The sequence below is a fragment of the Camelus dromedarius genome, chromosome 21 (assembly GCF_036321535.1).
Source record: "Camelus dromedarius isolate mCamDro1 chromosome 21, mCamDro1.pat, whole genome shotgun sequence".
NCBI classification, from domain to species: Eukaryota; Metazoa; Chordata; class Mammalia; order Artiodactyla; family Camelidae; genus Camelus; species Camelus dromedarius.
In genome coordinates, this window is record NC_087456.1 from 37662031 (window position 1) to 37674739 (window position 12709).

General features: G+C 63.8%; 1 protein-coding gene across 1 annotated transcript; it reads right to left on the reverse strand.

Annotated features, from left to right (window-relative positions):
* Nucleotides 1-111: 111 nt before the first annotated feature.
* PTPN7 (protein tyrosine phosphatase non-receptor type 7) lies at nt 112-10197 on the reverse strand. The gene is given in 12 exon segments (XM_031438294.2): nt 112-1735; nt 2004-2117; nt 3430-3587; nt 4178-4288; nt 4584-4721; nt 5745-5821; nt 7041-7125; nt 7395-7578; nt 7939-8018; nt 8021-8264; nt 8649-8926; nt 9080-10197. Coding segments are annotated over 10 exon segments (1086 nt in total). The 5' UTR covers nt 8066-8264; nt 8649-8926; nt 9080-10197; the 3' UTR covers nt 112-1641.
* Nucleotides 10198-12709: the final 2512 nt, after the last annotated feature.

Below are 12709 nucleotides of genomic sequence, written 5' to 3' on the forward strand. Positions count from 1 at the left end.
AGCCGGGATGAAGACCCGCAGCCTGCTCCTGCTCTGTGGATTCCTACGCTCTCTATTGCTGCAAAGAGGCTCCGGAGGCCCGAGAAGACGATGGAAAGAAGGACTGACTCAGCCGTCTGACAAGCCTTTATTTTCCCACCTGGGGTCTTTCCGGGTCTGCTCCCTGAGCTCTGGAGTGGAACGGGGCAGCAGGACCCAGGGTGGGGGTGCTGTGGGCCCGTGTGGTGCTTTTCGTCCCGCAGGGTCTGAGCTCAGGACAGGCTTGGGCACCTGAGGGCTCTGCGCCCAGCTCCACGGGCCCCAGGGTGCCTCTCACAGGGCTGGGGAGGTTCCTGTGTGGGTTAGCCCACTCCCTGGTGGGGAGTGAGGAGGCCAAGCAGAAGCGCCAAGAACGTCAGCCTCAGCTCCAACGCTGCACGGTCTTCGGAAGAGACATCCGCGCGAGAGGCCCAGCTGCTGTCCGGGATCCAGCTCCCGGGGGTTCCATGGAGGACCGGCATCGCGAAGGCAGTGCCAGGGCCCAGCGCCTGGAGAGCCGGAGGCTGCTTTCCTCCCCCCGTAGCAGCCTGTTTTGGGTTCGAGGACCAAGGATTTGGAGGCCTCCCTGGGGAGCAGAGTTCAGCCCTGAGATGGGTCTAACCCTGGACGTTGTGTTGATGTGAGACTCGGAAGAGAGTTTGCCCTGTTGGGTAGACGTGAGGGGTCCTGGTTCAGCCCAAGCCCCCGGGTCTGCATAGGGTGCTTTAAGCCGGGTTGTTCCTGAAATAGCCACGCTGTCCCTTGCGTGCTCTGCAGGGCGGAGGGTGTGGCAGGCTGGTTGTCTGTAATCAGGCCGAGCTCCCAGCTCCCTCATCCCGTTTCCTGTGTGCTTCCTGGGTACTTGCAGCCCCCACTGAGGTCAGAAGGCAGGCAGAGGGTCTCCCTAGGGAGGAGCTGGCGGCTGGTGGCTGGCAGTTACGGAGGTGCAGGCCGCCATCTAGGCCTCCAAGGGGTCCCCACACTTTCCATCTTCCAGAGATTTCAACTGTCTGGCTGGTTCACCTCTGTAGCCTGCTCCCCGGACACATGTGTGGACCTGGGGGAGTATGGGTCCTTGTTCTCTTTGTGGGGTGTTCAGCCTCACAGATGTGGGCTGAGGAAGCAGAGAGTCACTGAGAGGAGGCTGAGGACTTGACCAAGGAGGACCAGGCTTTCCCCAGCTTGGGCGCTTGGCCTGTTGCTGGGCAGGGCATGGGTGGAGGATGATCTTGGGGTCCCTTTCTTGCTGGCCCTGGGGAGGGAGTGGAGCTGGAACGGCTTCTGGGGGCCCCTCGGACTGCTTTCTCCTGATGGCAGCAAAGCATTTAACATCCATTTCGGAGGGAGAGGCTGGCGCTTATGTGGCATTTCAGAGACCAGGGCACCTGGGCCTCTTTCCAGCTCTGGTGTAAGTGTCAGCCCCTGGCTTTAGGCTCAGAGAGACATGGGGGTCCCCCGAGGGTCCACTTGGGGCCCTTGGAGGAAGCGGCACCCATCTAAGGAGCACCCATTCCCATGCCCACCCCAGGGGTCCCCCAGGTCACGAGGCCTGCTTTCCTCAGACCCATCTTTCCAGGCCTGGCGGGAGGGGGCAGCCCCCTGGGCCGGGGAGGGCACCAGGGGTCAGGGGCTGGGCTCCTCCGGCAGCTGGGCAGCGTACAAGGCCAAGGTGTGGTGCAGGAACTGGTACTGCTCCGCCGTCTGGATCATGCCCCCCCTGTGGGGAGAGGCACCCAGACTGTGAGCAAGGGGTCCGTTCAGGCGGCAGCATCCTATGGGGAGGGGCCTAACTCTAGGCACCCCCGAGAGCTAAAGTTCTAGGTAGAGACGCCTTCCTGGGCGTGAGCTGCAGAAGAAGCATCTCTTTAAGCAAAAGGGCCCTTCCTGTCTCACGGGAGGTGCCGCCGCACCTGTGGGTACTCGGCCCCCGAGAGGCATCGGTGCCCCTGTTCGTGTCTCAGTCCCGGTGACGTGCACGGACCCACCTGTCCAGCCGCAGTTGGCACACGATGCCCAGAATGTCCACCTCCCCTCGGGCCTTCAGCTGCTGGCAGCCAATTCGGGTGGCGATGAAGCAGCCGGTGCGGCCGATCCCTGCACTGGGTGTAGCCAGGGGAGGGTGGGGAGGTCACAGGGGGCCGGGTGGGCCGGGAGCAGGCCCCACACTATAGAGAAGGTGGTGGGGACCAAGGGCACTCTATCCGGGCGTGGCGTTGGGGGAAGTAGTGCTACCTGCACAGGCTGAGCCTGGCGTTGGAGGAGGTCACGCTCCTCACAGCCCCACTCTAGACCTACCCCAGGTCACCCTCCGGTCCCTGGGGACATTTTGACGGGTGGTAGACAGCGGCTTCCAGCCGGCAGCGCCCACATGGGGCCCCTTCCCTAATGGTCACTCGTCTTCACAGCTGCTCTTGCTCCCGTGGCCCCCGCAGTCCTGCCCAGTCTCTCTCCTCCAGTCTGTCTTGCCCTTGATTCCAAAGTCTTCTCAGGCCCCCCTCCCGTGGGAAGTCTTCCCACGTGGACGGCTGATGGGAGCCACTCCTGACCCCCTCACTGTGTCCAGGTGTCCCCTGTGGGGCGGAGGTTCCAGATGCTCTGTCTGTGCCCTGGGCTCTGCCTTCTGTTTAGGGTATGCACTCCCAAATGTTTTCCTTATTTTAAATCTGCCCCCTGCATCTCCCCCTACTCCACCCCAATCCACTTTTTTTGCTTGTGGCCTAAGTATTCTTTTAAATGGCAAATTCAGGCTTCTTGGCCAGTCCTGCAAGCCCCCTCATCAGTGGGCCTGCACTTGCCTTCCAGCCTCGTCTCTCATCCCTGTCCCCCCATGGCCCCCAGGCCTGCACTCTCTAACTCCACTCTCAGCAACCCATCAGTTTCTGAATTGCACCTCTGGACCTTTGCACGTGCTGCTTTGCCTGCCTGGGAGGCTCCCCTCCACTACCCTTGGCTAATTCACCTTCCAGGTCTTAGCTTGGCTTGGAGGTCCCTTTTCCTGGAAGACCTTCTCTCGTCAAAGTCTGAGTTAGGTGACTTTGTCCTGTGCCCCTCACCCACATCATTCTCTCATCACCTGTTCGTTTATCTGCCATCTTCCCCACCAGACTGCCTTGTTTACAGCTGTCTCCTTAGCACCTAACACTACACCTGACAATGAGGTTTTCAGTAGATGTGTGGGAGATGAATAGATGAGGTCCCGACACCATGTCCCTCTCCTCCCCCAGCTTAATGGGAGCTGCCTCTCTGGACTGTGCCCGGGTTCTGCAGCAGGAAGGAAGAGAGAAGTGCCTGCTTAATGACCTAGAGGTTCCTGTCCAGGTGAGAACTAGGCCTGCCCAGCCCCGCTCTGCCTAGACCCTTCCTAGGAGAGGCCCAGTGGGAGGGAAGGGCTGCTGCAGAGGGGAGACGTACCTGCAGTGGACCACGATGGGCCCAGTGCTGGCCGCTGTCTCTGGGCTGTCCTCCACCTCGGCCACCAGTCGCAGCAGGGGCCCAGCTGATTCTGGGGTCTGGTGGTCAGGCCAGGCCGAGAAGAGGATGTGTTTCACGGACCGGCACTCCTCCTGGTACTGGGAGGGGACAAGGCATGAGAACTGGGAACAGGACGAAGGCACTGTCCACCTTCTCTGGTGCCAGGGCTGAGTGACCCGGCGCAGCCATGGACCCCGAGCAGAGAACCAGCCTTGTCCTGCCCAAGGTGCTCGACCACTCCCTCCTCTGAAATGTGGGGAGAGAACAGTATGAGGGGAGGGTGAGACCCAAGTTCGAGTCCTTAACCTTGAAAATGGGGACAGTGATGCTCCGAGGACAGTGAATCCATGGAGAAGTGCTTTGAGGAGTAGGAGACACTCCACAGTAATAGGCGAGCTTCTAGGCACTTTTGCACGTTGTTGTGCAAACCACTGACCCCTGGAGCACCCCCCGCCCTCCTCCTGGCTCTTTGGCACAGGCGCCCATGTGGCTTGTTGGCACTGTCCTGCGGGACCGGAGGCTCCCTGAGGACAGCATCCCTGTCCCTCTTTCTCTGGGCCTCAGGGGCATCTTTCAGGTGTGAATTCTGGCAGGTTTGGGTGAGCAAACCCCTGACTCTCAGTGGAGGTCGGCCCCAGGCCCCAGAGGCTAAGGGGTGTCCCGACGTCCCCGCGAACCAGAGAGGTACCTGGACAGTGAGCTGCCGCACCGTGTATTCTGAGCACTCTCTCACGTCTTGGGTGCAAATGTGGAAGGGCCCGTAGGTTTCCTCTTCTGTGGGCCAGTAGTGGACACATTTCTGGGAGGGAGGGAGCTGGGAGTCAGAAGGGGAGGGTCTGTGGGCTGGAGTGGGGACCAGGGCAGCAGAGAGGGGAATGGGGTCCCCCACCATGTCCACCCCAGCTAGAGGGCTGGGCTGTCTTGAGCTTGACGCCTGCAGATAAAGTGTCCCCGCCTCTGCAGCTGTGGCTGGCCTCCAGGTGGTGTATTTTGGGGTGTACAGGTGTCCTGAGCTGCCCCGAGCAAGGCTGGCTGCGTTGGGGCGGGGTGCAGCCATTTCTGGGCTCACTGGGGGCAGCGTCCTGGCTGCCTACCTCCTTGCCCTCTCGGAGCCGAGTGAGCATGATGACGAGCTCCACCTCCTCCTGCCACACCATCTCCCAGAAGTCCGACACGGTGTTGGGCATGGGGCCCTGGGTCGCAATGTAGGCCCTGTCCTTCCCACCGTAGCCCTGCGGCAGAGGCACGGAGAAGGGTGGGCGGTGAGGCCAGAGCCCAGGGGCTGCAGGTTGGGGTCAGGCTGAGGGCGGGGAGCATGCGCCCCTGGACACACAGGAGCACAGACGCGCACACCGGCAGCCGTGTGTCTGAATGAGGGGCACCTGACTTCCAAGCCTGGTTCTGCTGCCGACAGCCCCCAGTGTCTTGCCTGCAAATCAGGGGTAGTTTCTAGCAGGTGTGAGGTGCGGGCGACACTCAGCAGAGTGTGTTGAGGGCCAGGGCCTCTGTGACGTTCGTCCCCTCCCCCACTTGCTGCCATCTACAAAGTGCGGAGAAGGCAGGGCAACGCTTGTTGAGTGGATGTTTCACACTTACGTGTTACTTTGTGTGTTTAGTAGCAAGATGTAGCCTTTTCTTCTCCCCTTCAGAATCCTCAGCTCCCCACCCTCCAGAGCCAGTGAAATCCAGACCCCCTGTTCACCTGATTTCCATGGGCAGATGGGCGACCATGTGTCCCCAGGCACGAGGGCTGGTCACGTCCCTGCACCCGGCCGTTGTGCTATCCACTCTGAGCCGCCAGAGGGCACTGCCCTCACACCCACTGCCTCCCACCTCTGCTGGCCACCGGCTCCCTGTGACTGAGTAAGTCGACCTTGGTGGCCCTCTGCCTCCACAAATGAGGGGACGTGTGAGGAGCAGCGAGGGAGAGAGAGAGGGAGAAGGGGCCGGCCCGCACGCTCCCGCGCAGACCTGGCAGTCAGGGGGCTGGACCGTGCTGCCCTCCATGCTGAGAGGCTGGCAGGGCCAGGCTGACAGGGGGGACATAGGGCACCAGAGGTCTTATTCCAGCATCATTTGATGTCTGCTCTGTGCTCCCAGGGGGCATCCTGGAGGCCTGGAGGCTTGGCCCCGGGCCACGGCAGCGGGGGTGTTGAAGCCCAGACACGGGGAGCCCAAACCTCCAGCTACGCTGGGAAGCGTCCTGGGGGGGTCTCGGGACACGCCCCCCCATCCCATCCCTGCCGGCGACTCACCCGGATGTAGTTGGCGTTGATGTAGTCCCCGTCCTCCTGGCTCTGTGCCCGGCCCAGACAGACGCGGCTCTGGGGGTCTAGGAAATGAAAAGCAGCAGGGCCACAGGTCAAAGGTGGGAAGAGGAGCGTGCTGGGCTTGCGTGGTCCCTGTGTACAGCAGCTGGCCCGATGCCTGTGGGATTATTTCATGTGCAGACAGTAGGGAGCCACAGAATGATCCTGAGCAGTGGAATGCCGTGACCCAAGCAGTAGCTGGGAAGGTTAACGAGGTGGTGCTGGGCGGAGCGGCCTAGAGAGGAGAGGGCAGCCCTGAATGCTAGTCTGGAGATAGCGAGGTGCAGAAGAGGGCTGGACCACGAGGAACGGGGAGAGAGGTGCTGTGCAGGGAGAATTTGTCCTGATGGTGACCACGGGATTCAGATGAGCGACTTGACCGAAGTCACGCCTGGGCCCAGACTCAGGCTTCATTCCGCCACAGGGCATGTTAGCCTCTCCTTCCAAGGGGAGGCCTTTCTCCAAGTCTAAGTCGGATGAAGCTGGTTTGTGGGGGAAAGGAGAGGGGACCGGCTCCCCAGGGCCAGCTGGTCTGGACAGAGTGTACCTGGGGTCCAGCCCCTTGATCAGCCCAGGCAGCAGAGGGCGAGGACACTGGGAAGATCAGAACAGGCAAGTCAGGGGGCTGCAGCCTCCAGACGAGGTTGCTGGAGGCGGGTTAGCCAGATAAGGCTGCTTGGATGGGAGAGAGTCTCCCTGGGTCTCATGGCCAGAGGATCCCACACCTGCCTCTGAAATAAAAGAGGGTCTGACCCTGGGTGTGTCAAGCCTGCAGGGTCGACCCCTCACAGCTCCAGTCTTGCCACTGTCCTCTCGCCAGCGCTGCCCTGCCTCCGCCCGGGATTCTCAGAGCCCTCTCCTGTGGGCCCATCCTGATGGGGCCTCTTCCCCTGCAAACCTGAGCTGGGAAGAAGGTTTGGTTCAACTGGCTGTGTGACCTTGGGCAAGTTACTCAACTTCTCTGTGACTCAGTTTCCTCATGTGTAAAATGTGGATCATAGCACCATAGATCAACTTCCTGGGGTCCTCCTGGGCAGTGCTGGCCACAGTGCTGCCCTGTTCTTATCCTGGTGTGGTGGCTGCTCCTTTGTCCCCGGCCAGGTCCAGCTGTGTGTATTTCTCGGCCGAAAGAGGAGGCCCCACGAAGGCAGCTCTCCCTGGCTGAGGCTTTGTGTCTTGCCTTTGGAACTTCTCTGGCCCCAGGGACTGCGCCCTGCCCCCAGGCCCTACCGGAGTTCTTACTTGGCAAGATGGTCTTGTATCGGTCCTTGGAGGCGTGGCCAGGAACATTCAGCTCTTCAGGGCTGACGAAGTTTGAGGGGATCTTCTGGCAGGGGAGGGAGGAGTGAACAGCCAGCCCCTTCCAAGCCTCCTCTCCCTCCACCTGGCCTAGCAGAGCTGGGCCCTGGCCACTCCCTCCTGGCCTCAAGACATGGGTCTGGATGGGGTGGAGGGCAGAAGAGGGAGCCTGGGCGAGCTCCTTCCTGGAGCCCCAGAGCTCTCTTCCCTAAGGGCTCCCAGATGGCATAGGCCCGCAGGCCATAATGGGGCGAGGCCAGGGGCTGCAGTGGCTTCCAGGGGACCCCACGTTCTTACCAGGAACTCCTCTTCCAGCTGCTTGGGGCTGGGCGGCTGGTGCTGCAGGGTCCAGCGGGTGAGGGGGTGCCCGGCTGTGCGCAGGAAGTGCAGGGTGACCTCGCGGGGCGTGCTCACGCAGCAGACTGGCTCCACGGCCCCCAGGGACCGCACGTCCAGTGTCAGAGAGACGTTGGAGCCCCGCCTGCAGCACGGATGGCGGTGAGCCCCTCACGCCCGCCTTCTGGCTGTTCTGGGCCCGGGAGGCCACTCCTCGTCCTCCCCTTGGCCCAGGGCCCCGCCAGGCCCCATCCCATGTGCGCCAGAGCAGGCAGCCCTGAGCCCGGCTGCCCCCACCTCCCGTTCCTGGCCCTCCTTCCAGGCCCCCACGCCAGGGCTGCTCAAGCCGACCTGGGGTTTGGGGCCCAGGCACACGCTTGGTGCCCCAGACGTGTAAAGGGCATGCAAATGAGCACATCTGGCTTCCTTTCCAGGCTGGAGAGGCAGTGAGGGGGGGGAGCGGGCAGGGCGGGGGGCTGGGAAGGCCCCCCACAGAAGGTCTCACCTCTCCTGCAGCCGCACGTGCTTCTTGGGTGGTGCCTGGTCGGGCGGAGGCTGGGTCATGGCTGCCCCCAAGGCGAAGGTGAGACTGGCAGCTGTGCTCTGGGACGTCCCCTGCGGGCCTGGACCATGCTGGGGAAGCTCACTCAGCCATGAGCTTGGACCTCCGGGCTGCCTGACAGGCCAGAGGGAAGCTGCCAGGCCCAGGCCAGCCTCCTGCCCTGCGGCGCCTCTGTTTGCACTGGGGTGTCTTCTGTTCCCCAGCAAGTGGTGGCTTTCTCACTGTGGGGAGGCCAGGATCTCTGCAAGGGGACCCCGGGCCGTGGCAGTCTGGACAAGATAAAGGGTGGAGGTTGTGGGTGAGGATGGGGAAGCATCCAGAAGGAGGGGGAGGGGGAGGGGCCGCTCGGGCCCTAAGCTGGGGCGACAGTGAGGGAGGAGCAGACAAGGTCTGTATGAGGGAAGGGCCACGGCTGAGACGGCACCTCTGGGTCTACGTGGGCCTCCTCTGGACAAGAAGGTGGAGGCCTCGTGAGCCTTGGAGCCACAGGGGGCCCGGCATGCAGGCTGCTGGCCTGACTGCTGGCGATCCCACTCCCGGGGCCATGCTGGCTTTGGGGGTCTCTGTCCAGGGAGGTAGGCTGGGGGTGTTTCCTTCCTCCTCTGCCCATCCCCCCATCCCGCCTCTGTAACCGTCACAGGAAATGGCCTCACCAAGCCCTTGAGCGACAGCGCGTGGGGAGGCAACAGCTGGGGGCACAACTTGGGGCGCGGACGTGGCGGGGCCCCTCCTCTGGGGACAGTCCCCATCTTCCAGAGCCAGGGTCCCAGCTTCCGAGGTGGGGTGGGGGTGTTGGAGTTGCTGAGCCCAGGGACTGAGGTGAGGGCAGGAGCGGGTGTGCAGGTGCGGGAGGCAGAAAGACTCTCCGCGGTGGGCGGCCGGCGGGGCTCCTCTGCCCCTGGTCTCCCTGCGGAACCCTGCCCGCCCCCTCCTGCACATCGGCTGCTCAGCACCCACTCCCCATCCAGGCACCGTGACCCCAGGCGCCCTCTTGCACATCCTCCTCGGAGGGGCCCTCCTGTCTCCCCAGGTCTGCACCACCCCAGGCCCGCAGGACCCCTCCACCCCCAGTTCAGGGACTTACTGAAGCAGCTGTGTCCCCCGTGTGCCTCTTTCCAGCTGTCTGTCTGTCTGTCGGTCTGTCTTTGAGGGCTGAGAAGACTTCAGGAAGCCAGCTTCCTCCCTCCGCCCCTCCTCACTGCCACCCACGCACACCCAGCTGCGTGCTGCCACCACCAGGGGTCGGTGCCTCCTGCCTCTGCCCTGCTGGGGGCCGGCAGGCAGTGTCCCAGCATCGCTGCCGTGGCCCGAGGCCCAGCTCCCTGGGAATGGACGAGGCGCCAGGCTGTCTCTGACCACCTCGACCCGATCCCTGAGTTCCTGAGCTCCTGAGCCCTGTTCCTCCTGCAGCCCTTCTCCCTGGGGTCCTCGCCACGTCCAGCCTGCTTGCTGGGCAGAGCTCAGCCGACCCAGCTCTGGGCTGGCCCGCGTAGAGGCCCAGGTGCTCCTGCTCCCGCTGACCTTGTCCAGAAACTGATTTCTGCTTCTCTGCCCCTCAGCCCCTCACCCTGGAGGCCTGAGCTCCTCCAAGCCTTGGGAATTCCCGGCCAGGCCCAGGCAGAAGTGGGCGCAGACTTGGGATGGGGTGGGGGAAAGGGGAGGCAGGCATCCTTGCTCCACGATGGGGAATGTGAGGCCAGGCCGGAAGGTGCTCCCCAGGCCCCGAGCTGCCTCTAGTCTGCACTAGGCTAGCCACCCTGGAAGCACGTAGTGGAGACAGCTGGTCAGAGGCGCTGAGGGCCTTCCCCTGGCCCCAGCCCCTTCCAGGCCTCCTCCCAGAACCCTGCCATCTGCTCAGAGACTTACAGAGAGTAGATGGTCTCTGGCTCTCACACCAGGGAACTCCCGGGTCTCCTTCGCTGCTGGGGCATCTGGAGCCTGGGGTCTGGGGGCGGCCCCCAAATCCAAGACCTCTCTGCCTGGCCTCTGCCTCGCCCGCAGGCCTCCTGGTGGCCAGGGGCCCGGCGGGTGCGTGCTCCCGGCCGGCTCATCTCTTACCTGGTGACATTCCCCACACCCCTCTCACGCCCCCGTCTCTGATTCAGCTGTCAAATGATGACAGCAGGAAAGAAATGAGGTGCAATAGGCAGGGGGTGGGCCCGCAGAGGGGGCGATGGGGAGGGGCGGCCTTCTGCTGGCCCTGGGGTGGGCTGATGTGGAGAGCAGGATGGCGCTTTCGGGCTCTGCAGGCCCCTGGCCCGGCCCTTGCTCCTGGCTCCTTCCTGAGCTGCCCCTCAACCACGGCCCTCCTTCTCTCGCCTGTGCTCCTCTGGGGGATCCCATGAGAGGAGGCCTGGCACAGCTGGGGTAGCAGTCTGCTCTGGTGCTGAGATGGGGAGGAGGGGCAGGGGTCTGGGGATGCCTGCTGACCCTGTGGGCAGTGACCTCCGCCTCCACAGGCCCCCAGCCCCTCCAGTGTTTCCATCAGGGGACAGCGGGGCCCTGGGGATCACATGGGGGGCGGGAGGGGATTGGAAAGAGGGCCGCCCGCTCTGAGCCACGCTGTGTCAAGAACAGGAAGCGAGGACACCGCAGGGTGGCGAGGAGGAAGCGGGCGTGGCCCTCCCCACACTGTTCTCCCAGGGCCCCCCATTCCTTGGCCCCTGCTGGCAGTGAGCACACTCCTTCCCCCCCCCCCCAAGGCTGGGCCGTGGCAATGTGAGGTGCTGGAGCTGAGCTCCTGGGTGGGGAGCAGGACGCGGTGGGCCAGGGGGTGGGGATGGTGGGTGGGCGAGCGGGGGTCAGGCGAGACCTTGAGGGTCCCTCATTCCCTTTGGGTGTGTGTGGAGGGGGCATAGTCACCTTGCCTGCTGCCCGCCTCTCTCCCCTGGACACCCGTGGAGGTGTGTGACCAGAGCTCGGGGGCACCACCCCCGGAGCTCAGGGAGGGCAGGACTGGCTGGGGGGCCCAGGCCACCCGCTCTGCCCTCTCTGCAGTGGATTCTGCTCCATCCAGGCTCCCGGGGCAAGGCAGGGACTGGAGGCCTGAGGGTGCGTCCCCAGCCCCATGCCATCCTGGCTCCTGAGGCGGGCCAGCCCGGATGGCTCTCGGGCCTTCGTCACTCCAGCGGCTGACTTGCCAGCCAGGGTTGGGTTCAGGACACAGCAATGGCTGAAAGCCAGGAGGACTGCACTGAGCCCTCACTGGGTCACCAGCTGTGACCTGGGCGACCTTCTGCTCCTGCCCGGGGCTCTGGCTCCTCCCCAGGTTCCTCCCTCTCCGGGGCTGCAATGACAGCCTCTCCCGCAGTGGTCAGAGGGCGGTAGCCTCAGCGGAGAAGCCCGCTGTGGGGGGAGGGGAGGGCCGGGTCGCAGGAACCATGGTCTCCACGTCCCATGTCTCAGGTGGCCTTCGGGAGGAGGGCTGCCTGGGGCACACTGTCCCCTCCTGTCCCTCCGCAGTTCCAGGGCTGTGAGCCTCAGCTCCTTGTCCCCAGGGCCAGAAGCCCTTCGGAGGGGCAGGTGTGCCCGAAATTCCCAAGTCTTTTTCCCGCAGGCTGCTGCCGGCCCCAGAGCCAAAGGGGCTGCCCTACCCAGTTCCTGAGGCAGGAATCTCGGGGTCTGGGCCAGCTGTGGGGGTTCTGCACCCTGTGCACGTCCTGCTCCCCCACCCCAAACCGCTGTCCAGCCCTCTTCCTCTCTGGTTCCTCTCTGGAGAAGCCCTGGGACCCTGGGTCCTCCCACACACAGCCCCCAAATCCTGGACCAGTCCAGGCCAGCTTCTGCCCAGTGTTGCGGGTCCAGCTTGTCCCTGGCTGTGTGGGGGAGGCAGGGACACAGAGCTGGGGTCTGGAAGGAGGACACATGCAGGGGACGGCTGAGAAGGGCTGGGGGAGGTGTGCAGTGGGTCTGGGCCAGCAGGAAGGCTAGGGCACCCTCTGGGCACACCCAGGAGCTTCCTCTGGGAGCGCCGGCCCAGATACCCAGCCCCCACCCAACCCAGTTTCCCTGACACCATTTGGGTGCCAGCTGGTGAAGGGGACTTTCCCATACCTCTCTCTCCGCTGGCTGAAGGACCGATGAGTAAGGCCAGCCTGGTACTGGGGGATCCAGTTTGCTGGAGCTCAGGTCCCTGGAGGGAGGTTTTATGACAGAAGAGTGTCCTTCCCTCTCTCCCAGGCCCAGGGCCAGCAACGCGGACATCTGTTCCCCAGTATGGCCTTTCTCCCCAGGGGCCCTCTTGTCTGCCCCCCGACAACGTCCCCGGATCCCCACGTGTGCACATCCACCTGAGATAGCTGTGTGCACCCTCATGCTCACGCATGCTTGTACACACTGTTGGTCCACACACATGCCACAGCTGCGGGCACACCCATCACCTGGCCAGTCCACTGCCCCCAGCCCCTTGCAGCCTTCCCACAGCCTGGCCAGAGGGGCCTGGGCCGACCCCTCCCTGGTGACCTTCCCCTGTGTGGGAGGGAGAGTGGCAGGCGGGGCTGCCTGGAGCTACTGGCCCTTCTCTGCTGGGAGCTTATCTTCCCCCAGTGTTGGGGGTGCCCAAGGCCTGGCTCCAGGCAGGGGGAGTGGAGAGGAGGGGCCGGAAGAGAGAGCTGGGCAGCACCTGGTTTGCATTTGGAGCCAGGACGCCTGGACCGGTCTCCTGCCCGGCTCTGCCTCCTGCCCGGCTCTCTCCAGAAGGAATCAGCAAGGTGCC